The sequence below is a fragment of the Mus caroli genome, unplaced genomic scaffold (assembly GCF_978045245.1).
Source record: "Mus caroli unplaced genomic scaffold, Mus_caroli_1 scaffold_1, whole genome shotgun sequence".
Classification (NCBI taxonomy): domain Eukaryota; kingdom Metazoa; phylum Chordata; class Mammalia; order Rodentia; family Muridae; genus Mus; species Mus caroli.
In genome coordinates this window covers 68,578,771-68,606,390 of record NW_028227256.1, presented here as the reverse complement: position 1 = coordinate 68,606,390, position 27,620 = coordinate 68,578,771, and the positions used below count along the sequence as shown (strand labels likewise).

At 44.1% G+C, this 27,620-nt stretch overlaps 1 protein-coding gene across 1 annotated transcript; it reads right to left on the bottom strand.

The window, feature by feature from the left end:
- Positions 1–4,340: 4,340 nt before the first annotated feature.
- On the bottom strand, positions 4,341–26,560 carry Atic (5-aminoimidazole-4-carboxamide ribonucleotide formyltransferase/IMP cyclohydrolase). The gene is made up of 16 exons (XM_021158001.3): positions 26,429–26,560; positions 26,080–26,206; positions 24,330–24,406; positions 22,909–22,975; positions 19,855–19,943; positions 19,143–19,294; positions 18,729–18,885; positions 15,786–15,911; positions 14,670–14,777; positions 13,806–13,891; positions 12,968–13,057; positions 10,845–10,973; positions 7,813–7,905; positions 7,124–7,306; positions 5,977–6,132; positions 4,341–5,364 (listed from the first exon to the last, which is right to left on the bottom strand). The coding sequence occupies exons 1-16, from the start codon at positions 26,445–26,447 to the stop codon at positions 5,245–5,247; spliced, it is 1,779 nt and encodes a 592-aa protein (XP_021013660.1). The 5' UTR covers positions 26,448–26,560; the 3' UTR covers positions 4,341–5,244.
- Positions 26,561–27,620: the final 1,060 nt, after the last annotated feature.

The following is a 27,620-nucleotide window of genomic DNA, read 5'->3' as shown; positions in this document are numbered from 1 at the left end:
ATCCCATTGCTTAGGAGGTCGAAGCAGGAATATCGTCATGAATCTGGACTGTTCTAGGCTAAGCCTGGGCTTTGGCATGTGAGATCTTGTCTTTAAAAAAAACAAGAAGCCGGGCACCAGCGGTAGTAGTGCATGCCTTTAATCCCAGCACTTGGGAGGCAGAGGCAGGCGAATTTCTGAGCTCAAGGCCAGCATGGTCTACAAAGTGAGTTCTAGGACAACCAGGGCTATACAGAGAAACCCTGTCTTGAAAAACAAACAAACAAAAACACAACAAAAGAAAAATATGACAGAATACTAGGTATGATGGCACACAACTGTAATCCTAAATCTTAGGAAGTCTGGGTAGGAGACTGTTGAGTTGGAGGCCGGCCTGAACTTGGGCTACATGGCCAAACTAGGCTACATGACAGTTTAAAGAACAGGACTGGAGATGGGGTCGAGTTGGCAGAGCGCTTGTGTGTATGTGGAGACACCCTGTGCTCAATCATTACTGCATGCATGTGGTGTTGCATGCTTGCACTCCTAGCACTGGGGAGGTGAGGTAGGGTCAGAAGTTCAAGGTAACCATCAACTACATAGGGAGCTACAGGCCACCCTGGGGTACATGAGACCCAGGTCCCCCACTACCATACAACCCATAGAAGTCCACAGATCCAGGTGCCATTAAATAGCTCTCTGACATGGTGTGTGCGTGTATGTGTCTGTCTGTCTGTCCTAACTTCATTGAAGGGAGGATTTGACACATGCCAGTCTTCATCTGAAATTCCTTGAAAGAAGGCAGCAGAGCTGGCAGGGTGGGAATCACATTCATAAGCGAAGTGGTCAACAAAGCAAGTCAGCTTGATTTTGCTTCATCGTTAAGAACATAAAGCTCAGCAGAGTGTAGAAGCCCTGACCTGTCATCCCAGCCCTGGGGAAGGAGAGGCAGGAAGAGCCCCAGAAGGTTGACAGTGAACCTGATCAAATGTAGTAGCATTTGATCCTGGCATAAAAAGCTACAAAGCAAACAAATGCAAAGAGCGGGTTCTGGTTGTAATGGTCAAGCCTGCCCAACTACAGGACAAAGCAGAAAGTCCCTGAAATGTAACAGTGAAACTGAATCCAGTCAGTCGGACTGAGTTGAATAGTCAGTCACTCCCTTTGACTATTATGTGGAAAGGTAAAAATAACAACCTTTGTGGTTAAGATTAAAAAAAATAAGCAGTTGGAGTGAAGGCTCAGCTGGGAAGGGCTCACTCAGTACCGCTCGTGATGATGATCCAAGTTCAGTTTCCAGCACCGTTATCCAGTGGCTGTCAACTGCCTGTAACTCCAGCTCCGGTGGATACAAACCTGTAACCTCCAAAGATCCCTGCATTCGAATGCACACACTCACACACACACACACACACACACACACCAGCACACCGAGGATTGAACCTAGGTCCTCTGCAAGAGCAGCAGTGCTCTTAATCACTAAGCCACCCCTCCAGCCCCTAAAAATAAATCTAAAACAAACAAACAAACAAACAAACAAACAAAACAGCCCAACAACAGCGAAACCTGGTTTCTCCTATGGTACTCTATTGGTTTTTCAAACTTATAAGATGGAATCTCACTGTGTAGCCCAACCTGGCCTTAGACTCACTGTAATTCTCCTTCAGATTCCCAAGTGCCAGGAAGAGAGATGTGGGCCACATAGCATACTGCTGGATTTCAAAGCAATACATTAAACTGATAGCTCTACTTGGGAATATATGCATCAAATTTCTAAGGGCCTTCTCTGGGCATTAGAAATGTAGAACTCTTTCCCCTGGTTCTCTCGAAGTGGGAACATTCATCAGTGTTTCCAAAGATCCTTAAGTCTTCACAGACTCACGTTGTCCCCTGAGAACTGCCTTCAGCAAGCCAGATTGTCAAGGCATAAATTAAAAGATGTGGCTGGATATAGGCTAGAGACAGACAATTCAGGATAGCTCTGTTAAAACTAGTAAATGTTATCAGACTTTAAAAAGAAACTAACAGTTTTGAAGTTTTAACTGTGCCTGGCCAAAGTTGATTTGTAATGAAATAATGTTGTTTGGTATTTGTATTTTCAGCTCTAATGACCTAAGTGAAATATGTATGTTAGCCCACTATAATGTCACCATAAGTCTGTAAGGCACACATTTTAGGGAGGTGAATGAAGAAATGGGGAGGTAGAAATCTTAAGTATAGGAGATGGCTTCTCCTAGTTAATTATATTTCCATGGAAAATTCTGTTCCATTTCTAGTTGTTTGAAACTCATTAAGGTGGTTAAGAAACTTCACAGCAGCACACTTAAGTGCTGTAATTACCTCCTGTTCAGTAAGTTCCCGTTACTGCAGCAGGGAACGTGGCAGGCTACAATTTTTAAGTCTCTCTCAGGAATGCAATTCAACTGTTAACCAAAAAAAAAAAAAAAAAAAAAAAAAAGGCATTGTTGGGACCCCTCATGTTTGCAAAGATCTAAAGATTCCCAGAAGATGGCTTAGCAGGAAGATGATGACCTTGCAGACTCACCAAGTTCTTGAAGACTCTAGGGCAAGGGCCCCAAGACTACTCAGTTGGAAAGGAGGCTGTTGCCAAGTCTGATGACCTGAGTTCTATCCTTGGGACCCTCAGTGAAAGAGAGAACTGACTCCAGCAGGCATCCTTCAACACCACACACATGTCATAGTGCACACACGGAAACATATACATACATACACACACACACAAAAACCTTAAACATTCATTGGCATTTTCCTTTGAAATGTGAGTTATGTTTATTTTCAGCACTGTCCTACTCTATCTTCATTAAATGATTCTACTTGAATTGAAAAAAAAAAATCCTCCGTAAATTACAAAGGAAGAGAATCTCAGTAATGAAAGCAGAGAAAGCATTCTTGGCTAAATCGCCCCACGGGAAGATCCCACCACTCAGTGGAGTCGCTCGTCAGACAGGAAGGCATGTTTGACATTCCTTCTCATCCTCACTTCAGTGGTTCACACCCCTAGGAGCCACATTTATTTCTAAAGTAGCTCTTGTGAGAGAGGCTGCAGCCTGGGGCCCCGGACAGCAGGCTGCACTGGTGTGGGTAGGTTAGCAGCCACCTGCCTGCAGGCTGCAAGCTCCATCAGCACCAGTGAGCACTTTGCACAGTGCTTGATAAACTGTGTATGGTATTTGCTGGTGTAGAAATTCTGTGTGTGCATCCACACCAGTGAGCAGTTTGCACAGTGTACAGTATGTGCTTGTGGAGAAATCCTGCGTGTGCTGGGGATCCCTTTCAGAGTCTGACGTGATCCAGATGAAGCTCTATCTCCACATCCCCTGCCCTAGCTTTCGAGTGCTAGAATTTGTGGCCTATGTCACCAGGGCGGGCAGGTATTCTACGGACCAACTGCACCCATACACTGTACAAAATGGTTCTCTAAAATATCTTGTTAAAATTTGAACTATTCCACCCCCCCATCTTTATCTGTAACAAGATTATGAGAAAGCTGGAATCTCACCATCGCTTCCTAGGTCTGAGGACACAATAGTCTAAATACTCCAAAGGGCAGTGGTTAGAATTATATATGTAAGCTCAATGAGGCAGTATAGGGTTAAGCAGATAAATGGTTCCAATTACAGTTTTATGTTCACCTTCAGCCAAGCTAAATAACTTGAGAAAGACAGCACATTTAATAATTTATGAGCCAAAAATCTGCATTTGCTATTTATTGCTACTAAAAATAAATGAAGAAATGCTGTGGCCACCAGTATGTATGTGTGTCTGGGAGTTGGGAATTAAGGAGTTTCTTTGAGATAAGATAGTAGAGGGCTTGAGTTTGGATTCCTAGTGCAGCTACTGAGCATCATCCATGAAGCCTCTCTGCATAGGTTAAGACTCAGGTGCCTCAGGAGATGAAAGCCAGAGACAGGAACAGAAAGTCCCATTGCCAGGGCATCTCATTCACAAGGCTGGCAGTTAGCGTGAGGAAGATGTCTGTGTCCTCAAAGAGGCAGGGAATGTTGCTATAGCAGCAAGCAATCCAAGAATCCAAGGCGGAGGGATCTGTGCCCTGTGAAGCCACACAGTTTACTGATTATGTAAGTCCACTTTGTTTCAACGGGCCACTCCAAGAGTTGAAAGATGAGCCAGCACAGAAACAACTCAAAAGATGAACTGTTTATTATAAAATTTTCTGTGCTGGGTGTGGTGTGCTAACCTTTACCTCCAGCACTATGAGGCAGAGGGGACAGGTGGAACTCTGTGAGTTCCAGATCAGCCTCAGTTACAAGTTCCAGGACAGCAGGAGCTACAGAGAAACCTTATGTCAAAAAAACAAAACAAAGTAACCACAAAACCAAAAAGTTTTAAATTTTATTTAGAGGATTGGAAAGAAGGCAAAACTAACCTAAGGCTAAGTGACCACAGGCATCGTCTGGGTAAACAGTGAGGACTGTAACCACAGGGACATAGATCCAGTTATGTCCTGCCTGGCAGAGGGAACCCCCCCCCCCAAGTTCATAGCTGCTTACTTTGAGTGAAAAGCTCTATGCAGAACACCAGCCCCTTTATAGGTTTATAGCAAACAGACAGGAATACTAAGTAGCCAACAGAGGTTTTAAGCAGTTCTGGAGAAAGAAAGAGCAGTACCAACATTATTTAGATCTAGCTAAGGATCCAGTTCCCAGGGGATGATGGGAAGCAAACAGATAAGCTTCTGAGAGGCAGGAAGAAAGGAGCCTGAGGAGAGCCCTCTGCAGGGTGGTAGTGGTGGGGTGAAGAAAGGAGCCTGGGGAGAGCCCTCTGCAGGGTGGTAGTGGTGGGGTGAAGAAAGGAGCCTGGGGAGAGCCCTCTGCAGGGTGGTAGTGGTGGGGTGAAGAAAGGAGCCTGGGGAGAGCCCTCTGCAGGGTGGTAGTGGTGGGGTGAAGAAAGGAGCCTGGGGAGAGCCCTCTGCAGGGTGGTAGTGGTGGGGTGGGGTGGGGGTGGCTTGTCATCATAAGGCAGCGTGGCTTCTGGTTACCTGCACTTAGGTGTCTCACAGGCTCACAGGGACTTTTCCTGAAAGCTGCCTCCAGGAGGGAGAGGTGCTTTCAGGTTTTGCAAAAACAAGCCTCACACGTGGTGTCTTAGGCTAGAAAGCTGTACCTTTCAAATAAGTAAGACCCAACTACACACCCAAATATTAAGATACACATGACTCTTCTAGAGGTACTTCCAAGACTCCACACATGATTATCTATGACCGGGAAACAATGTCAGCTAAGATCAGTGGTGGAAGAGCCGGAGATCCGTATGAGACAAGACGATCCCCAGCTCGTCGCACGCCTCAATCACAACCTTGTCAGCAGTAGATCCAGATGGAGCGACAATGTAGGCCACACCACTCTGTGGAGGAAAACCCCCAAAACCAATGTTGACTTTCAAGGCATTATAGCATGCATACCTAGAAAAACCCAAAATTCCCCTCGAGAATGCAGCAGTGGGAGAGAGGACTCAATGATTTAGAGCACTGGCTGCTTTCCCAAAGAACCCAAGATTGGTTCTCAGCACCCATATAACAACACACTCACAACCATCTGTAATTCCAGTTCTAGGGCCCCTGACGCCCTCTTCTGGCCTCCATGAGCACCAGGAAGGTACACATAATACATACATAAGTACATGCATGTAGATAAAATATAAAAATAAATAAAAATAAATCTTTAAAAAAGCATAAGCTAACGATGAAATATTCAGACAAAGCAAGAGAATTTGGATTATGCCTACATCACACAGGGAAGGAAAATAACTCATTTATATCAAATCGGCATAGCTTTCCGATGTAACCCTAGGAAGTTAAAACTCAGGAAGTACACTTTCGTTTTGTGAAGCTAGGAACTGAAACTGAGGCCAGGCATCGACTGGTCGAGTGGCCTGTGCACATCCCCAGACTCTAAGGGGCGATCTGAAATCATCCTTACAATTCTATGTCCCCAGCACACCCCAGTTCTCGCTTACCCTTTTAGCTCGGTCCACATTATCCCTGAAAGGAAAGAAGGCGTCAGAGCTGACAGACACGCCGCTCAGCTTGTCCACCCATTCCTTCTTCTCCGCCTCGGTGAGTAACTCAGGAACCTCTTCGAACAGTGCTTCCCATTTCACCAGGTCTTCACCCTAGGGAGCCAGGGACGCAAAGGGAGCCCAGCATCACTGTTAGTGCAATCCAATGAGAGCACAAGGCCAGCAACCACTAGGGCATTCTCCTGTCTGCTCACTAAACAACACGCTGAGATTCCTATTTCCAAAAGTTCTTTGATGTTTAAAAAACATGTTCATTAAGGAAAGGTCATTCTTAGATTGCCAAAGAGAATAGATTGTACTTTTGTTTATCCCCAAACCTGCCATAGTCCTGACTCTCAAAATCTGTAATTTTTATATACCTTCACCAAACCATTTAAGACAATGCTTCATGTCTAACCTAGGACCTGGATAATAACTGATGTCTGTGTACCTGAACTACATATACAACTGTTTCAGGTATAAAGTCAGCTGCAGGCAAATCAAAGCAATGCAAGGCATTTACTACTATCTGATGTTTGTCACCTCACAAGCTGACCCTGAAGTGTAATCCCAGTGCAGAGGTGGTAAGTAATAAGGCCTTCTGCAGACGGCAATGGAGCATGCCGACAATCCCGCACTCACAGCTGCAGTGCAGCTCAGCCTACACTAGAGCCACCATCTTACATGAAACCAAACAAAACCAGAAATAGTACCAAAACTACACGGAGCTGCTAAGGGCTTTTGTATAAGTGTGGTAGGAGAAGGCCCCTGGTGACCAGCTATCAGATCACGTGTGGCTCAAGTCTAAGACCTCTGCTGACACTAGGGGATGCTGGCAGATGGAGAAAAACAGCCCTGCAGTGACAATATTATAACCCATAGGGAAGTACGGGCCTACAAAATTAATCCAAATTCATTACCCAGGAAGCAGAGGTTTGTGGTTTCAGAAAGGACGCAGCAGTGAGGTTGACAGGGATTAGGAAGATATTTTAAGCATTTCAGACTACTGAGGGTTTTGAGAAGCCTCTCTGTGGTAGGATGGTGGAAGACTGTCATACATGAGATGACTGCAACACGTTCCACTGGGAAGCCAGTCAGTCCGTACCTCACCGATGGTGCCGGTCACATACTGATCAATCGCATTGGAGATCTCTGCTCTCTTCACCCCGGCTTTAAACTTCATGGACAGCACTCGTGGGTGGTGCCGAAGCCACCAAGAGTTTGCCTTATCACCTGCAAGGCGTGTGCAGTGTATCCGAGACTGCTGTCCTGCTCCGATGCCTATAACCTAAGGAACACAGACGTTAGCAATCAATGACATTTCTCCCGCAACACTGTCTTTTCAAAGAATGACCGTAGTGAAGCTTCCACTCTGAGTGGCTTTGCTGGCTCTGGAGATCCTGCCCAAGGACCAGAGACCACAGTCTGTCAGGATTTAGTGACTAAAACTGGCAATCTTCATAGCTAGCAACCATGAAAATCCTGAAAGCCTGAAAGGCTCTTCTGATGTGAGCTAGGGTGTGTGTGTGTGGGGTGTGTGTGTGTGTGTGTGTGTGTGGGGGGGGTGTAAACCAGTCTTACTAACCCTACCCCCGAGGCAGCTTCCTCTAAGCAGGAACCAGTGTACCCAAGTGCAGTACTTGGCTCTGGCTAGTTTTCAAGTCTACTAAGGTGCTGAGTAAATCCTGAGTGACACAGCAGGAAGAGAAACTTGGCAAATCTCCCTTTCCCGGCACCAAGGCTTTTGCCTACAGTTCTGTTCTGCTTACTGTTCTGTCCCAACAGCTTGGTTACCTGCCCATCCTTGGCATAGCACACAGAATTAGACTGAGTATACTTGACAGCGATGGTGGCGACAATGAGGTCTCTGAGTGCAGACTCCGGCAGCTGAAACAAACAGGACAGCTAAGTCTCACCAGGCTTTAGAAATCTCTTGATTTTAAGCTACAGATACAATGTAACAGACCTAATACAGTTAGGTCCCCCAGTGACAGCCAGATGAACGAATTATGCTGCACACTGTCATACTTTACTCAATGATAACAACCATTCAGCAACACGATGAGAAACACTCTTCATTTGAAAATGACAATACTTTTTGGTTGGAATTTCTTTAACTGAGGATATGAGATTCAGGATCAGAACTAACATGAAGATTATTTTTCATATACATTGTGCACTGCTATGATGTACATATAACCACTGCTATTCTGGAAAAGTCAAATTATAGTATTTCTTGCTTTGCTGAAAACATTTTAAGAAGCTATTTAAAAATATTTTGCACCTTGTGGCAATGGTGCACTTTTAATTCCAGTACCTGGCAGGTGGAGGCAAGTGGATGGATGTCTGTGAGTTCAAGGCCAGCCTGGTGTACACAAAGAAATAGTTTTGGAAACAAATAATTTTTTTTTTTTTGCAAACTCTAAAGCCAACATTCAGCATTAAGTCTGTAAGAGCCCCAAAACGTCACCTTTGGTACAAATTAGCAAGGAGAACAATGAAGCAAGTGTGCACTCTAAGCAGGTGAAGGGTGTCAGCTACAGAGAGCTACACTAGCTACAAAAAGGTAAGATCCAAGAGGCCTGCAGTCCCAGCAATCAGCACTCAGAGGTCAATGAAAGATGACCTGGGGTTCAAGGCCAGCCCACACTACACACACACACAGAAGAATGAAGTTATGTTGCTTGTGAAAAAAATGTGTGTAACTGAGGATAATCATATTAAGTAAATAATTTAACCACTCTCAGAAACACAAATATTCTATTTTTCTTATGCTCCCTAGATCTATAGATATATAAAATCATGAATCCACAGTATGTACAATATGAAAGAAGAAAAAACTGTCTATGAGAAGAAAAAGAAGAGAGTGGGGAGGACTAAAAGGGGAGAGGGAGAGAGAATGTATGGTTAAATACAATACCCACTGTATGCATGAAAATATCCTTATGTTACATAGTATCATATATATTGAGTACATGCAATGAAAATTTAAAATAAAGAAAAAGATAAGCTTGGCTTCATCCAAATGAAGCTTCTACTCTGCAAAAGGGAAACAGGATAAAGAATGTAGGAGAGAGAACTCAACAACTGCACGTGAAGCCACACTTCTTACATCTCAACATCTGAAGCTTAGTTTTAAAAGATTTTTAGGGGAACGAGCAGGGTTGTGGAAGGGGGATGACCAGGAGGGGGGCAGTGAGTGGGGATGTAAAGTAAATAAGTAAAATAAAAAAATTGTTTTATATATATATATATCTATATATATATGTATATATATTCTAACATTATATATTAATATCACTAATATACCCTTCATCTTTTGTTTGAGCCATCCAGTACACATGGCTCTATAGAAAACAGCCTCTCAGAAGTCCACTTCAAATATACCCCTGGCACTCTGAGTTAGATCAAAGACTATGAGAAATGCCTGTGGGGTGGATGGAAGCAAACTCCCAACTGAAGCACGATCTTATTTTTAAAGGGGGAAGACTTCAGATCTCTTTTATCTTTTACTCTAGCTACAATGGCCTGTTGTAAGTAGACCAGTGCCCCTCCAGAAGCACAGAAAAGCCAGACGCACAACAAAGATCCAGAGAAAAAAACCTAGGAAGGAAACAATGAGCTCAACAATCTGAACATTTCCCAAGAGGAGAGGGTGAGAGAGCCCCGCTGGATTTCAGAAGCCTTACACGATGCTGGGGTAATGCAAGATCAGAGGACACAAGAGCAGGATCTGAGCTGGCTTCTGCAGAGCTGAGCCACAGACAGACAGACAGACAGACAGACCATCCCTCACAAACATCAAAGCCTAAGTTTCAAATCAACTCAGTCCTTCACAAGGTATGAGCCATGTTGCTTCACCTGCCTGCTGGGAGCATAATCAATTTTCTGGGGGAAAAAACATCACACAGACTCTCAAAATACCTGCACATCCAGTGCCCAGCACTGAATAAGAAGTCCAGGCACGACAGCAGGTAAGCCAGGAAACAATCCTTCAAAACTGAAGGCTCAATACCTCAGGGACTAAGGCCTGGCTCAGGCTCTGTGTTCAGTCCCAAAACACACACACACACACACACACACACACACACACACACACACACACCCCTACCCTCTTATTCATTTCCCTATCTTGTAACTTTAGACAGATGTAACTATTCTCTGTCCCAGTTCTATAATCTGTACAGTACAGAGGATGGTTCTCTCCCATAATGCACTGTGACTGAATGGAAGACTGCATGTAAGCAATTCTCCCCATATCATCAGTGTCTCAAGAATAGACTCTTGAACAGGGTGACAAAGGACACGACCTGAATATCTGAGTGCACAGATCATACTCAGGTTGTCAGGCGGCTTTTCACTGAAGCAGAGCATCACTTATCAGTACAGAAAAACATCCGTGCCGGGCAGTGGCGGCGCACGCCTTTAATCCCAGCACTCAGGAGGCAGAGGCAGGTGGATTTCTGAGTTTGAGGCCAGCCTGGTTTACAGAGTGAGTTCCAGGACAGCCAGGGCTACACAGAGGAACCCTGTCTTGAAAAATCTGGAAAAAAACAAAACAAAACAAAACATCCATGACCTAACGCATGCATACAGTTGCAGAAGACACGAGCTTACTTAGGTATGACTAAAGATACTTATTTCTATTTAAGTACATAAACACATAAGCTTCTAATGTGTCAGGCATACCTGACAATTCAAAGAAGAGCTAGCTGCTTGCATATCTACCAATTGACAAATATGGTTGGACCCTAGTAAAGCATAAGCTTACATATACTGAAGACAGACATGCTATTAACTTTTAGTTTGGATACTTCCAAACTTACATCTTTATTCTTGGTGACAATATTGCTAAATAATGACTTGTCAACGACACCATTATTTCTCTTCTGGCTTAAACGAAGACCAAAGAGTGTTCGAACTTCATTTTCATCCGGTTTGTAGGACTGGTCCATCTGAGACACAAATTTTAAAAATTGTAAGTATTATATCTACAATCCCAAATTTTACACACACAAAAATTCATTCTTGCGGATATGAAGGTGCATTTATGTGGCCCCAGAACCTGGAAGGATGAAGCAGGAGGACTGCAGGTTAGACACCAGGCTAAGGCACAGTTAAGTTCCAGGCCAGCCTGAGATACACAGCCACACTGTGTCTCAGAAATCAAAGACTTCACTGTTTATTTACACCTCTATTCCTAACACGAACATGTGTATTGACATCACTTAGTATGGGCACAATACAACAGCCAGGCACTGCAATCCCTGACCATCACGGCACACTGCTAGGTTAATGCCTTCAGTCCTTTTCTACAGTTGGCAGATAGAACCGACTTACTCAGACAGGCTATGGCACAACGTTTACATTCTATTTTCCCTTTCTTCCTAAAATTCCTTTAAAGAAATTTGGCCAATATTTGAAGTACAGTTAAAAATGGGTTTGGGGGGCTGGTGAGATGGCTTGGTGGGTAAGGGCACTGACTGATCTTCCGAAGGTCCTGAGTTCAAATCCCAGCAACCACATGGTGGCTCACAACCACCCGTAATGAGACCTGACACCCTCTTCTGGTATGTCTGAAGACAGCTACAGTGTACTTATTTATAATAATAATAATAAATAAATATATGTTTAAAAAAAAGGTTTTTGGCCTGACACTCCAGCTAATTTGGGAAGGCTGATGTGGGAGAACTGGAAGGCCAAGACCTGTGTTGGCTACAGAGTGAGTGAGCTCAAGGCTAGCCTAGGCAACTCAGTGGTCGTTTCTGTCTAACATTCACAAGGACCCCAGGTTCAAATCTCAGCACACTCTTGGTGACAATATTACTAAATGAATGAAAAAAGTAAAATAACATCATATGGGAAAAATAAGAATTATAGCGTATATCTCCCAAGTGTGAGAATGTGTTGGTGAATCTGAGATGTTCATATAATTGCAAAGATGAAACAATTAAAAACAGCAAGTCCACAAGGACATCCACTCTCAAAAGAGGCAGAATAAAGTTACCAACATACACAGCCTATGGCCCAGCTCTGTCTCTCTCAGAATGTGTACGTTATATAAAGACTTGGGGCAGGTTTGCAAGGGTGTGAAGCAGGGTGAGTAAGTGGAAGAAACAAAAGAAGTGCAGATGAACGCCCTGCCCTGGTGGATGCAGTGTGTCCTGACTATTTCTGGAAGGACAAGGAAGACATTTAGAGCAGCCACTCTAAAGGGTAACAGTGGCAGCGGAACAGGCAGGAGGGTTTCTCCAACATCTGAACAAGAAAGCATGTAAATAAAAATGAAAAATAAACAGTTAACAGCTAGGCTCTAAAGGCCTCAAACCACCTATATAAAAAGGGTAGGACTAAGAATAAAGGTGTCTGGCAGGCCGAGGCGGTGCTCATGCCTTCAATTGTAGCCCTGAGATTAACAGAGGCAGGTGTACCTGAGTTCTTGGCCAGCCAAAGGCTCCATAGTGAGACCTGTCTCGTAAACAGGAAGAACAGAAGAGTCTGATGCGCTGTTATAAGCATCTAACTGCAGCATTCGCAGAGCTGTGAGCTTGAGGCCACCTTGAGCTACAACAGTGTACAACCCTATCTTAAGAAAGACAGGGCCAATGCAACGGTAAACTTTGGGGCTGGAGAGATGGCTCAGTAGTTATGAGCACCAACTGCTCTTCCAGAGGTCCTGAGTGGCTCACAACCATCTCTAATGGGATCTGATGCCCTTTCCTGGTGTGTCTGAAGACAGCTACAGTGTACTCATATCCATAAAATAAACAAATAATTCTTAAAAGTTTTTTTAAAGAAGAAAGACAAGACCAGGGGGAAAGGGACAGAGACAACTACAATAAAAAGGCATAAATTTGAAAACTATCTTGGTAAGAAAGAGCTACAAGGGGAAAGAACACAAAATAAACCCAAAGACTAAATTACCACCCAACCTTGGAACTGCACCGACCTGAAGAACACAGTAGTTTCCATTTTTCTTTTTAGAAAGTATTTTCAAGGCTTCTTCTTCATATCCCGGGGCAACGATACCATCCGACACCTGTAAATACATTAAATTAAATTCTTATTTTTAGAAATCAGAGAACAACTCTGTAAGATATAGCAATATTTAGCTGTCCTAAGAACAGAACTGTTCCACAACTATCAACAGAAAATGCTAGCATTAAAACTCAAAACACTAGTAGGTAGACTGAGAATTAATCTTTAGGGCTGATTATTTTGCAAGCCATCCTATCATAATTTTCTGTGGTTCATCTTCGTGTTAACTAAGAACAAATGGAAGATTCACTGCAGTAAACGAGCCTCTTATTCTTACGCTGTTCCACTCATCACGTGGGGCTGAGGCCTGGACCAGACAGCACACAAACACAAAGCGAGGAATAAGATCCCAGAGACCTGTGGTCTCGCAACTAGAGATGTCACATGTCTCAGTGACAGCCGCCGGTGAGTGGCATGCCAGTGGCATGGTTGGGATGGCTTAAGACCACAGAGAGAATCACTAAGCAACCCGACAGCACCCAGCCGCAGAGCTCCTTCCTCTGAGGTACTGGGTCTCCTGCCTCCCAGCACTACGGTGCTGGTGCTAACCGGGGAGGGTTAGTGCACGGAACCTCGGGGCTCATTATCATCCCCTCAGCACGCCTTGAACAACAGTAACTTGGGCATTAAGCACACCCAGCAGAGGACTTAAAGAATTAAACATAGAACACCCCCCTCCCCCATTAAGACAAACACCCATCTGAAACCTTCAATCTTAAAATGAACAAAAAGTCTGAACCTCTACTCACTTCTCTGGAGATAATTTTTGCAGTTGGGACATCACAAATGTCAGATAATGCAACAAAATCACCAAATGAAGACATCCTATCAGCTCCTATGAATGAAAGTTAAAGGGATTTGTCACAAAGCAAGCTTGCACAGAGAAACCCATGTGATCAAATCTAGCATTTCCTTTCGGATCCTTTCAGGTTCATAGACATGATGGCGTGTGGCATGCACCTCCCCACACTCTGTTACTACAATGTGGGCGGGTATATTATAAACGTAATGTGGAAAACAAAACATACTTTCTCTACAGCTAACCTTATTACACAGTTAGCCCTATCAGCCAAATAATCGTTAAGAAAGTATTTCTTTTACCTTCTAAATTAGCACTTAGCTATAGGCCAGCATCAGCTACTGAGAATAAGCAAGCCACGTGGCCTCGATCCAGTCTGTATTCATAGACACAGGCAGGACTCAGCACAAGGCTACAGTAGCTGCTGCGTATGTCTGTAACTAGTAAACTGTAGCAGTTTTCCCAAAACTTTTCATGAACTAGTCTCTGCTGGTCATTATACAAGAATCTTGTATTTCTGAGTATATAAAATGTAATCAAATCAAACTTAGTGGTTAGAATAACTATGTGATTTTCCTCATAATAAAAATATATTCAAAATAAATAAATAAACATCCAAAATAAAATGTAACAATCTCATTTGTTTTCCCATATTACATTAAATACTAACATCATTTTTGTGAATATACTCACCTTAAGTATTAATTTAAAACAATGAAAGACAAATTTAAATGCTAAAGTCTAAAGTACTATTTTATTCTACTCAGTATAAAGCTTTGCTTTTCTCTCTAAATGACAAAATCCCTTATCTGACCTCTTGCTCTTGCATATGCAACGGCCAGGGGCGTGAGGGTCGGGTAGAGGTCGTAGACCATGCAGACTCTGGCCTCGTCCTCACTGAGTGGAACCCCAACAGCAGCACCTGGCAAAGAAAATGAGAAAGTAATGGTGGGCAGGAAAAGCCGTGGCCAAGCACCCCTCACCAAGGCACTGCACTGACTGGGCGCCTCCTCGCCACCACGCACACACGCAACTGTTTAAAAGCACAAACAATAAACCTAAAACCTCAGATTGCTACTTTTCAATATTCACACCAAAATATTTTGTTAAAGGGCAGTGGTAAAACATGCACACTGGGTTCAATTCTCAGCACCACAAAATAAACAGAGAAAGCAAAACGACTTTTACAATACACATCTTTAAAGACCTAGCCTGCATTTTTCAAACAAATGTGGAATATTTTCTAGTACTTATGCCAAATTAAACGAAAACTACTCAGTGAGGTAATTCAACACCCAAACCACAACATGGGGGGGTGGGGGGCAGAGGCCTCCGGCTTGTGCCGTGGAAGCAGAGCCCCTGCATCCCGACCACGCTGCTGTGCGCAGGCAGGCAGCCAGGCACCGCATTACCAACTCTGCTCAGCTTGGCATCACATGCCATTCACTTCTACTCACTCACTGCACTTTAGCACCCAATAAATATTAACAATGGTGTGTGAGACTGCAGGCAGCCCTTGTGACATTATGGATCATGGAATTGTGTATGGACTTAAGGACTTGAGAGTATACACAAAAGAATGGCTCAGTCAATAGCAACAGGAGCAGAAGGCTGTATGAACAACCTCTGCACGCTTACTAAGGTACAATTCCAAAACGGAGCAGCAGTTCTCTGGTTTTATGAGATTATGTCACTTCACTTCCATTCCTAAACTTTCAGAAAGATACCGCAAGAGCCAACAGTGCAATTGCTGTCTCCTGACACTGTCACATAATTATGTGTATATGGATTATGTTACCAAGGTTTCTATGACTACATTGACACTATCACTGGACTTGCCAAGTGGCCTAGGATGCCTAGGGCTGTATAACTGGCATCAGAGCTCCTTAAGTGTGGAGCATTCTAGAGCACTCTAGAAGGCATTACTCACCTGCTGGGCTGACGTGCTTGAAAGAAGCAGCCGCTGGGATGTCTACTGCTCCTCTCAGCTCTGTCACCAGCTGCCAGGCGTTCAAAGCATCACACAAGTTTATGAATCCTGGGGCTCCATTGAGAACTACACACGAAAACACACATACAATTAACACGCAGGTTAAGAAAGGCCACATATATGTCCTTAAAAAGTAACACCTATAAGTTATACAACTTCCATGTGATTTTAGGCAAAAGTCACAAAAGTAATGGTGTACACCTTTAGTCCCAGCAATGGGAAGGCAGAAGCAGGTGGATCTCTAGGAGTTCAAGGCCAGTCTGGTCTACAGATCGGGTTCTAGAATAGCCAGGGCTACATAATGAGTTCTTCAAGAACCATTCTCCGATACCCTCCTCTCCCCAAAGAAAAACGAATCAAGACGTAAACAGGTATCTACAAACACTTCACAAGGAGCAGAACACTTGGGTCATCTTCAAAGAAGTCCACCCCACCTCACCCCACCCCTGCAGAGCAGAAATACAACTGTAAGACTCAGCAACAGTGACAAGACCAGGTATCAGCTGTGTCCATGTGAATAGCTTAAATAGTTATGAAAATGACAGTGACCGGATGTCATAAATCATAAACCTTCTCAACTTAAAACAACAAGCCGACCAACCCTATCAGCTGTGGGACAAGCTCAGGTGCCATGGACAGGAGGAATGACAGAAACAGTGTGTTTTCATCCTTTAGAAGCTGCAGGCTGGGCATGGTGGTGCTTCCATTTAATCCCAGCAGTCAGGAGGCAGGCGAGTCTCTCCAAGTTCTAAGCCAGTCTGGACTGCAGAGTTCCATGACAACACAGGAAAACCATTATCCAAAGGACAGACAGACTGCAAGTGAAGCAGAGCTGAATGGTGTGTGCTGGTCATCTCAACACTCGGGGATGAGAGAGAACCTGAGATCCTGCCCAAAACAGGTTCTCCAACAGAAAGAAAACCACAGCAGACCCCACAGAACTTAGATGTACAGGTTCAGAAGAACGGACAGAAGTCGGTGGGAAGCATTAAACTGGGATACCTTACAAGGCACCCAGCAAGCAAAGCAGAGCAGAGATCATCAGCTCTGCTCTCTTCTCCAGCTCCTGCCTTTGTGGGTAGCTTGTCCAATCGTGAGTGGGAAGGTGAGCAGAGGAACGGTTGTCTAAACACCTCCCAGAATACTGGTTCCCCTCACATCATATTCTCAAGAGGGGCCAGGAACTGGTCAGACATAACAGAAAGAACTACAGTGAATGCCTTGTCTATTAGACAAACCAAACAGGCACCATCTCACTTCCAGTCGCAAGAAGGCAAAAGACAAAACAAAGACAGGAATCAAACACACACACATGATTCCATCTTTATTCTTTGCTTCAGCTTTGTCCCAGACAAACAGGCATGCTACCAAGCCTTCAAACCACATAAAAACGCAAAACACTTTTTCTGTTGTTAAAAATTATTGTCAGGAGACATCCTGAATGAAGCTCTTCTAAGAAGCTGCTGTTTACATGCTCAGGACTCCTCTGCCCGAGCACAAGTAACACTTTTTTACCTTTTATAAGAGTGTGCCTACGGCAGAGCAGTGAACTGCAAATCCCTGGATGGGAGGGGTAAGAGGAGACTGTAATCCTCACACTTCCTGCCCTGCTCTCCCCAGCCCTCTGGGCTGAGACAGGAAGGAAAGAAGCCAACAGGGGAACAGCTGCTTCCCAATGGACCAGGGTAGCCTGCCTTGGGAGTGAATGAAGCTGTCCTGGCTCTCAGCATGTGCTGACCCCATGTCAGTTCTAGGGCTCCACACCCAGAGCCCTTCCCTGACTCCTCTCAGGGGAACAAAACAGGGCAAAACACCAAAAATACCTGTATTATAGTTACAAAGTGTCATGTATCAATTCCCTTGAGGTAAAACTCTATTTTGGACACAGAACTTTAAAAGTGATGTGAAACAGTTGACCCTGCGGTTAAGCCCAGGAAGTCCCTGAAATTGACTAGATTCACTGGGTCACTATAGAAGCTGTGCAGACTGCTCAGACATTCTCAGACTAGCTGAGCTGGAAAGGACAGGAGCTGCCTGCAGGCTGTGCAGTGTGCTCCAGGGTTGTCCCAGCTTTGTGAGCTATGTCATTTCTGCCCCTATAAATAAGCTCTCACCAATATTCCTGTAAACAATCACAACAAACCACACTGGATCACCAGGTTTGACTTTGGTGGTATCTGTACCCTGGCCTGTCCCTGGTCCCTTCTCTGAAGTAGAGTAGTTATGTTCCAATTTCCCCAGGAACAGTATCACACAGCGTAAGCACAGTTTTAATTCTCAATACTCATCACTGTCACTTCTTTAAAAAAAGGTTATACTGTGTGCATGTGTGGGGAATAGAGATGAATATGGACAACTCTGGCCTGGGGTTGAACTCCAGTCACCAGGCTAGCACAGCAAGAACCTCTGCCCCTTCAGTGTTATTTAACTTCACACTTCTATGTTGGCCCACAGCAACTGGCCTTTTAGGCCCAACAAGGAAATCACTTCTTGTAACATCTGTCAAACAGAGAGTGGCTCTCAACCCACCGAAACACACAACAGCTTCCTCGGCTGCTTTCTTCACAGATTCCCGTTTTATTATTATAGACGCACCACAGGCTCCGTCTGCTCCTCCTCTGGAAACCTCAGCAGCTCCACCCTGAAGGCTTCCAAAACAGCCTTAAGATTTGTCATCTCTAACTCGGGCTTGGCCTGCCACCCAGGGCCTGGGGTTTGCCAGACACCGAAGCTGCTGTACCACTCTGACACTTTCCATGCACCTCAATTCTGGATGGTTCTGAGGCCTCCTAAGTAATTTACTCTTACATTCTGAATGAGAGCAACTTCAGATACAACAGAGAAAGCCAGGTGTCTACACAGCAGGTACTTCTCATACTTTACCTGTGATGGGAAGTTTGGGCTTCAGCGTATACAACTGGGCAGGAGTCTGATGGGGGTTCATCCCATACCGCAAGGGCATCTGAGAAATCCCCTTACTGTACTGTTTCCTGAAGTAATCGGAAATTGCTTCATCATATTGAGCAGTATGCGTGAATGCCTACAAAAAGTTGCATTTTGTGAGATACCAGGAACATCTCCCAAGAACGCCTTTAGGTACAGCCTCAGCCGCCACCCCCAACACATCCCAATGAACACTTTTCCTAATATTTGATTTCTCTGTATTCAATGAAAGGAAGAAGGCCCCAGCAGAGTGTGGGAAGCTGACAGACATATTTAGCAGAACTGAGTGGGGCTTAGACTGACACACTTAGACTACATGGACACTGCTTTACAGTGTGACAGAAGTGTACTCACCTTCAAGGCCAAGTGGCGCCTGGTCTCTAGGGAGGTGTCCTTACTATCAGAGCCCTGCATCTCTGCAGCTACCCCCGCATAGTCCTCTGGTTCACAGACGACTGTCACTCGAGCGTGGTTTTTGGCTGCAGCTCTCAGTAATGTCACGCCACCTTTGAAGGACAAAATATGTTATTTTTCTTTGGCATTTTCCTATCAGTTGAAGAACATTCTTTCAAATAAAGTAACTGTGAATAGCACTTCTACCTTAATTTTTACCTTAAAAAAAATAAGGAGAAAAATAGATCATCTGAATTCCCCTCATACACAAAGGTAGCTTATAAAATATTTTCTTTTTTCTTTTGGTTTTTTGAGACAGGGTTTCTCTGAATAGCCATGGCTGTCCTGGATCTCACTGTAGACCAGGCTGGCCTTGAACTCAGAAATCTGCCTGCCTCTGCCTTCCAAGTGCTGGGATTAAAGGTGTGTGCCACCACTGCCTGGCATAAAATATTTTCTAAGCTGGCAGTGGTAACACACAATCAAATTTGTGAACCTTGGAGACTAAGGCAGGAAGATTACTACAAGTGGAGTTCAAGGCCAGTCTGGGCAATGTAGCAAACCCCTGTCTCCAAGACATGAAACAATACCAGAAACACTCAGTAATAAAAACAAAGCAAAAACAAGAGACGACTGTAATTCCGCCTGTTTTGAAGTGTTTCTTTTACCTTACCAATATCAATTTGTTCAACAGCTGCCTCAACAGTTACATCTGGAGAAGCCACAGTCTTCACGAAGGGGTACAGGTTACAGACCACAACCCTGACAATGGAAGAAAATTAGCTGTCATTACAACACTGCAGCTTCATCACTTACAGCTATCTGGGACAGAAGTCACTAGAGATGTGCTCAAGACCTGGGAAGATCTAGACCACAAACTGTAAGCCTGACGATTTCAGATTCTTGTCTTACAGACTGCTTTTATGTGTATGAGGATTTGCCTGCATGTGTGTGTGACCTGCACATAGTGCCCATAGAAGCCAGAAGAGAATACATCAAAGTCATAAATAGACGGCTGTGAGCTGCTGGAACCTAAACCTGGGTCCTCTACAGAAAGAACAGCAAGTGCTCCTGACTGCTGAGCCGCTTGTCCAGCCCCACCATTTTTAAATTCTTAGCAGTTATATTAAAAAGGTCCAGAGGCTCTTAGCATAGAGTCAGCACACGCTCTGGAGATGGTACACATACATCCTCCTCCCAGGCCCTCCTACAAGGCTGATGCTTGGCTAGTCTTAGCTATTACTCCCCAGACCACCCTTCAAGCATGATGGCTGATTAGCCTTAGCTAACTATAACTATTAAATCATTAAAATTTCAATTTTTTTTTTTTTTTGGCTGAGAACAGTAGTAACCCAACATTCAGAGAATTTGGAGTTTGAGGTTAACTTGGGCTACATTAGTTAGACCCCCAACTCAGAACAAAATATTTTAAGAATAAATAAAAATTATAAGAGTACAGAAAAATCTCATTTTAGACTGTGCTGTTTACCTAGGACATACGAATTTCCACTATTTCCCCAAGAGATTGTATGCATAATAGGAACACTCAGCATTTTAAAGGTAAGTACTTGTTCTGCTTTCAGAGAGGTCAGGAACACCCACCCCAGGACCATGTATAAGCCCGCTGGTGAAACCAGCACAGCAGGAGGAGAGGTGAGGACCTCTCGGGATTAAGCTCAGTATCCTGATTCAACACTGGACAAACACATCCCAAGAAAACTGCCAGGCTGCTGCTTCTAATGTAACTGAACACAAAAGCTAACTTGTAAGTCTAAGCCAGAAAATAAAAAAATTACATACCACAGCCAAATAGGACATCGTCCCAGCAAGGTCAGGTTAACTCGGCTCCTAAAAGCTAGGGGCTGGCAAGATGGCTCAGGAAATTCGGGTGCTTGCTGCAAGACCCAGACCCCACATGGTGGAAAGAAAGAACAAAGTCCTGTGGGCTGTCCTCCCACCGCCAAGCCACCACGTTTGCCTCATAAAGATCTTTGAAAAACTAATTGTGATATTAACAGAAGATAAAAGCCACAGGATTACTTGATGCACAAAGTGTGAAAAATTCCATATTTATCTATAATTTTAAAAAAAGACAGCAATAAATTCAGAATTGTAAAGTACCTCAACATGATAAAAACCAGTATTTTCTTAAGATTTAGAAATTAGAGTATTCGCTAGTCACCATTTCTAGTCAATAGTTTGCTGTGTTTCAGCCAGAGAAATATATAAAGAAACTAATGGAAAGGCATCAAGGTTGGATACACGGTGTTCATCTTGAGACAGTCCCTAGCTGTTAAGAACACCTATTAATGAATGAGGCCAGCATGGCTGCAGGATGTATGATCAATACATGAAATCAATTGCAATAATACACATTAGCAATCAACAATCAGACAGGAAATTAAGAAAACAATGCAGACATGACAGTATTAAGGCCAATCAAAGACTGAAGAGCAAAATTACAAGTGTCAAACTGACACACTGAAAAATATAAAAATAATGTCAAGAGGAACTAATAAAAATTAATGTTTCTTAAAAACAGGAAGCATCTCACATCTATGAGTTGGAAGACCTTCCCTGTTGAGATGACAATTATTCCCCATGCATATACAGACTCTTTAAAAGTCCCACTGTCTTTCCCAAGAGTTGTACCAGGATCCTAAAAGCAAGTGTCCCTGAATGAATCAACAATCTTGCATAAGAAAACAGACTGGGAAGACCAGGGCCTTCTACTTCAGGTGGTACTCCAAATCTACCTTAGTGGTATACAGAGACTAAGGATACCTGGACCACAATGGAAGAACGAGCAGCCTCTGACAGATGATGCTGGGACAGGGGGACAGCCCCATACCTAGACCTCTGCCCCACCCACACCTCTGCAAACGTAAACCTTGACTTAGTCAACAGAGCTGGGTGTAAAATGGTACGGTCCAGTAATCCCAGCACCTGGGGAGGTTAAGATGGAGAACCAGAGGCTCGTTCAGCCACACACTAAGAGTCTGTCTAAATACAAACAAGCAAGTCTAATTACAAACAACAAAATCACTGGCAAAAACCCCCTTCACCACGAGGTGCTTTAGATATGACGTCAAAAGCTCAAGCTATAAAAGAAACTAGACATCAACAAAATCATCAAAACTTGAGATGGTCGAATGACCACTGAGAAGGAAACAACCACTCAACACAAGAGTCAGGAGGAATCAGTAACCAGGTAAGACTGAGCAGTGCTGAGTACAGGGGCTTCTGGTGGGAGGTGCAGATGGGAGACCAGAGTGTTCTAACAATGAGTGTAGTGATGTTTTCACAACCTCTTTTGAATATAAGCATCAAATCTCAGCTTTTTTCGCAGCTTTTTAATAGGCTGAATTATACAATACATAAACCACACCTCAATAAAGCTGCTGTGTATGTTTAAAGGACACAGTATATTTCTTGGTTGTATGCAGTGAAATTTAAATCTTAACTTTTGAAAAACAAAGGTTGTGCCAAGGGTCTAACTCAGTGGTGGGAAGTTCGCTCTAAACAATTAGCAAAGCCAAGGTTGTTTTTAACCTAAGTTACACAGTTTGAAAATACAAATCTGGGCAAATTAAAATGTTCACACATAACACATATTACACAGGAGATGCAGAAAAGTGTTTCTATAGAGAGGGCAGGAGAGGACATCAGGTTTTAGCATCACTCATTGGTGTTTAACTCTTTCAGAATTCAGCTTCAAACTTGTTACCTTACAAGGTTGAAATCAAGCCTGGCCATGTCAGCAGCATCTTCTGGAATGTTGCGTGCCAAGATCCCTAATGTAACAAAGTGAAAGGACATGCTAGGGTCAGAAATGCAGGGAGTTCACACTGTAGAGTCCCATCACTCACAAGGCAGATCCTCTAGCATTCTTTTTTTTTTCTTTCTGAGACAGGGTCTCACTGTGAAGTGCTGGCTGGCCTCCAACTGGGACAAAAGACACACACCACCATAAAGGACAATGCCTTACACATTGACCAGGACGGTCTTAAACTCCTGAGCTCAAACAACCCTCCGGTCACAGCCTTCTAACTATTAGGCCTTTAGTCCTAGCACTCAGGAGGCAGAGGCAGGCAGATCTCTGTGAGTTCCAGGACAGCCAAGGCTACACAGAGAAACCCTATTTCCATAAACAAACAAAGAGCAACAACAAAAGCACTCTTTCCCTCAATACTTAATTCTCACTGAGCCTCGTGCCCCATACTTCTGATCCCAGCATTAAGAGGCTAAGAGCTCCAGAGTTCCAGACTAGCATACACTACACAGTGGATTCTAGGCTAGTCTGCCCTCAGAGTGAGACTCTCAAAAAACCAAAATGACCCAATTCCCTTTACTTATGCAAAGCAAAACCCCAAACCCAAAAAACCTTAAAAGGAATGTTTACAGAACCTCTGCCAGCTTTCCAGTCTACATTTTCATAAGCTATATCTCATAACTTGATTGATAATCCTTAGCTTTTCAGTCTTTTCCCTTTCTTTTCCTGTTCTCTTCATTTATGTGCCTGATTGACTGACAAGTACACTCGTATGTGTACCGCTCATGCCTAGTGCCCAAGGAGGCCAAAAGAATTTGATCCCCGCAAGTGGAGTTACAGAGGGTTTTGAATAGGAATGTAGGTGCCAGGAACTGAACCTGGGTCCTCTGCAACAGCAGCTGATCTCTCAATTGCTAAGGCCCAGCCATCTCTCCAGCACTAGCTTTCTGGCCTTTCTTTACAAGTTTTATTGCAACCTGAGATGCAGACATACACTTCTGTGGCTATTACTGCTTAGAGGATTTGCTATGCTAGGCAATTAAACAGAAGTCACATTTTTTTTTTTTTTTGAGAAACAGTTACAGGGTAGCACTGTATTTCAAGTGTGAACTACAGAAGTGTATAGTCACACAGTACATAGCAACAACACAATCTAGATTAGCTAAACTAGTTAGTAGGTCAAGATCAAAAGCAATGGAGGAAAACAATCTGAACTTATCCTGTAGTGAGGAGTTAATTATAAAGGGATCAATGGGAAAAGTAGACTCTTTTAAAATCTTTTTTTTGGGGCTTACGATTTATTTCTTCCTGTATCTTTTGAAACTATGAACTAAAATCTGTTATAAACTAAAGGATTACAACCTTCAGCCACTTACCAGCATGGACCGCAGGGTGCAAGGTTTTCACACGTCCCCCTAACATTTCAGGGAACCCTGTTAGCTCAGACACATCTCTGAAAACAGAGTAATAAAACAGTTACCGAATTATCACTTTCCAGGATTCAAAGCATCTCCCACCAAGTCTACAAGAGGTTTTTTTCAAGTCCAACTTAAGCAAAACTTTAAAAATTTTCACTATGCTGGATTTCCTAAATGTTATTCATATACTGCAAAATGTTATATTTCCTAAATGATATGTTTTAGAAAATCAATTAGGTATTAAAGCACTGGCTTTACAATGTCCAGACACTTAACAACCTTTAATTATGAAATTCAAGGGCAGTGGTGGCACATGTCTTTAATCCCATCACTCAGGAGGCAGGGGCAGGTGGATCTCTGTGAGTTCAAGGCCAGTCTGGTCTACAGATAAAGTTCCAGGACAACATAGGGAAACCATTGCCTGAAAAACCAAAAGCAAACAAACAAAACAAAGAAATAAATTCTACTGAGAATCATTTATAGTGGATTTAACAACAACAAAAACATTAAAACTATGTTTGGACTGGAAATATGGCTCAGGTGTACAAAGTTTGTCTCCCCTGCACCAGGACCCACATAAACAAACAAAAACACTCACTCTTTAACAGGACATAGTTCTAATTTCTAAAAGATATCCATACTCCAACTCGCTCAAGGAGGAAGAGGCAGGAGGATCACAAGTTCAAGGCCAGCCTGGGCAACCTACAGAGACCCTGGCTCTAAGTTTTAAAAGTTTCTGAAGCAAAGCATAAAAAATGAGCTAGGGATATGGCTCAGGAGTGGACTGGACATTGGGGTCAGTCTGTCTTCCATACCACCAAAAGAATACGGGAAGTCGTAAGGGGGGGGGGCAAGCAAATACTGGGCAGTGGCGTGGAACTATGAATGATCATCTGAGAAACATTTAAACTAGGCGATACACAATGCAAGAACTCCTCGTACTTCATCGGAAATGCCACAGCAACACAGCAACAATGGCCGACCCTAACCAGTCCCACAATAACTCAACTGCACCTCACAGTAGCCTACTTGTCCGCTGTCCCAGATGCTCCGGACTCCCATAAGTCACAAGAGAATCCACTGAAGACATTTACTCAGTAAGTAAAGGCATTCTTGCTGTCTGAAGCTGTCAGATGTACAGGGGTTATGTACTGCTTACACAGACAAGAGCTATGAAGAGGTGAATAATTTACCTCTATAGGGATTCTCCACAAACCAAGAGTTATAATGGCAATGAAGACAGCCAGGTCTTTTATTAGGTGTGTGAACTACTATCCTGAGGTCTTTTTCCTTTTCTACCTTCCAGACCTTCAGGGTCATCTCCTGACATCTCTTGTCAAACCCTTCCCACTGCTAGCCAGGAGAGGAGTGTGTGACTGAGCCACTGACTGGTACTTAAGAGGGAGATATAGATCTTCAAAGATGTTACAGTCTAACTGTGCATCCAGTCAAAGCCAGGCCATGGAACCTGAACATTCCTGTTTATTCTGCATAACACATGGCCCGCCGAAGTTAATTTGCTTGCAAACAGTGGCTGGGTGCTAGGATTCTAAAACTCAAGGCTCCCTAGTTCTAACCTAACTTCTACCTGTGAGTTTCCTTTTCCACGGCGTTACTGGGAGGTGTTTTGTCAGTGCCTGGATTGCATGGCTTTCTGGTGAATATGGTCACAAAGTTTTTCTCCCTTGAACGCTACCTACTGCCTTACCTGACTGCCAGGCCAGCATCCCTGATCGCTTTTGCCGTGCCTCCGGAAGCGACCAGACTCAAACCAAGAGACGCGAGACTTCTGGCAAATTCCACGAGGCCAGTTTTGTCAGACACACTGAACAGGGCTGAAAGAGAAGGCAGTTCTCATTACTCGCGGCTTCTGGCACCGCAATCTCCCGGGGAGAACTCCTGGGAAGGGGACTCATGCGACTGCAGGCCCAGGGCCCTGCACTGGGGACACCCAGCCTGCAGGCCGGGCCCGGGGCCTCCCCAGCTCGGCCAGCGGCATGAGTGGGTGGCGGGGATGGTGCAGGCAGGACCCCTGTGATGCATCGCGAGGGCCTCACCAAGCTGAGACGGAGCCATGCTGCGCTGGGTCGCGGAGTCAAGGGACGGACAGGCCACGTGCGTAGGCAGGCAGGCTGGACCCCGCGGTTCAGGAAGCAGTGGGCGGGGCGTGTCGACCCCACGTGACCCCGAGGTCCCGCCCCTCCTCCAGTGAGCTGCAGCCTAGGGCGGAAGGCGCCGCTGGGCGGGGCGGCTGCTAACTCCCGAGCCTGGGATCTGTAGCCGCGGGCTTCCTCTTTCCGAACCCAGATCTGGGCGTGGGGACTCGCGTTTCGCCGGTATCTGGGGTGCTGCCGAGGTCCGGGGAGGTGGGGCCGCGGCGGCTGGAGCACTGATTGGGGGAAACTAGCGAGAGGAATAAACAGACCCTGTCTGACGATGTCAGAAAGGATTAGAGAAACCTTCTGCTATGGTCTCCCTTTTACAGGTCTGGGAGACCTACGCATGAAGTCATTGCCTCCACAATTGAGAGCCCCAAAGAAGTAAAATGACCGTCATTTGAAGTTTTTCATACCACATTATAAAATGGCCTGGAATTTACATCAAGATCACCATGTGTAAAATGCTCTTTTCCTTCAAGCCCAGGTGGCAGGAGCAAGCCCAGATGGCAGGAGTAAAGGTTGAATAAGCAAAGGTTGCAAGACTTCAGTTATTAAAAATAGGAATAGCAAAATTGAGCTCATCTGCTTATTTTTAATAAAAGTGACATCTTTGGCACAAAATAAACACATCTTGCTGTATACACAGCCCTATTTTTTTTTTTTTTCCGAGACAGGGTTTCTCTATGTATTCCTGGCTATCCTGGAACTCACTCTGTAACCAGGCTGGCTTCGAACGCAGAAATCAGCCTGCCTCTGCCCTCCCAAGTGCTGGGATTAAAGGCATGTGCCACCACTGCCCGGCTAACAGCCCTATTTTTAACATTAATGTTTAGCATTAATTTTTTGATTGCTTTCTTTTGTAATGTTCTTTAATACAATTCCAAAAAAGAATTTAAAAATTCTATAAAGGAGCCTAAAATTGTACAATTCTATAGAAAGCCTAGCTTTTTATTTCCAGTCTAGTCTCCCAATCTGTGCAAAATCCATTTTCCTATTATTTGGATGCTAGTCTGCTTCTCGTCTTTCCTCTCTAATAGTCCAATCTCTTTTTCCTCCTCCAAATATCTATTGATCAAATATCTATCTCATT

Excerpts from the sequence above, each read along its gene's own strand:
- Atic (XM_021158001.3), bottom strand. Across the intron at positions 10,974-12,967 it reads GAAACTACTGTGTTCTTCAG|ATGGACCAGTCCTACAAACC; the intron begins GTCGGTGCAGTT and ends TTTGTGTCTCAG. Across the intron at positions 7,906-10,844 it reads TTGTCACCAAGAATAAAGAT|CTGCCGGAGTCTGCACTCAG; the intron begins GTAAGTTTGGAA and ends TGTTTGTTTCAG.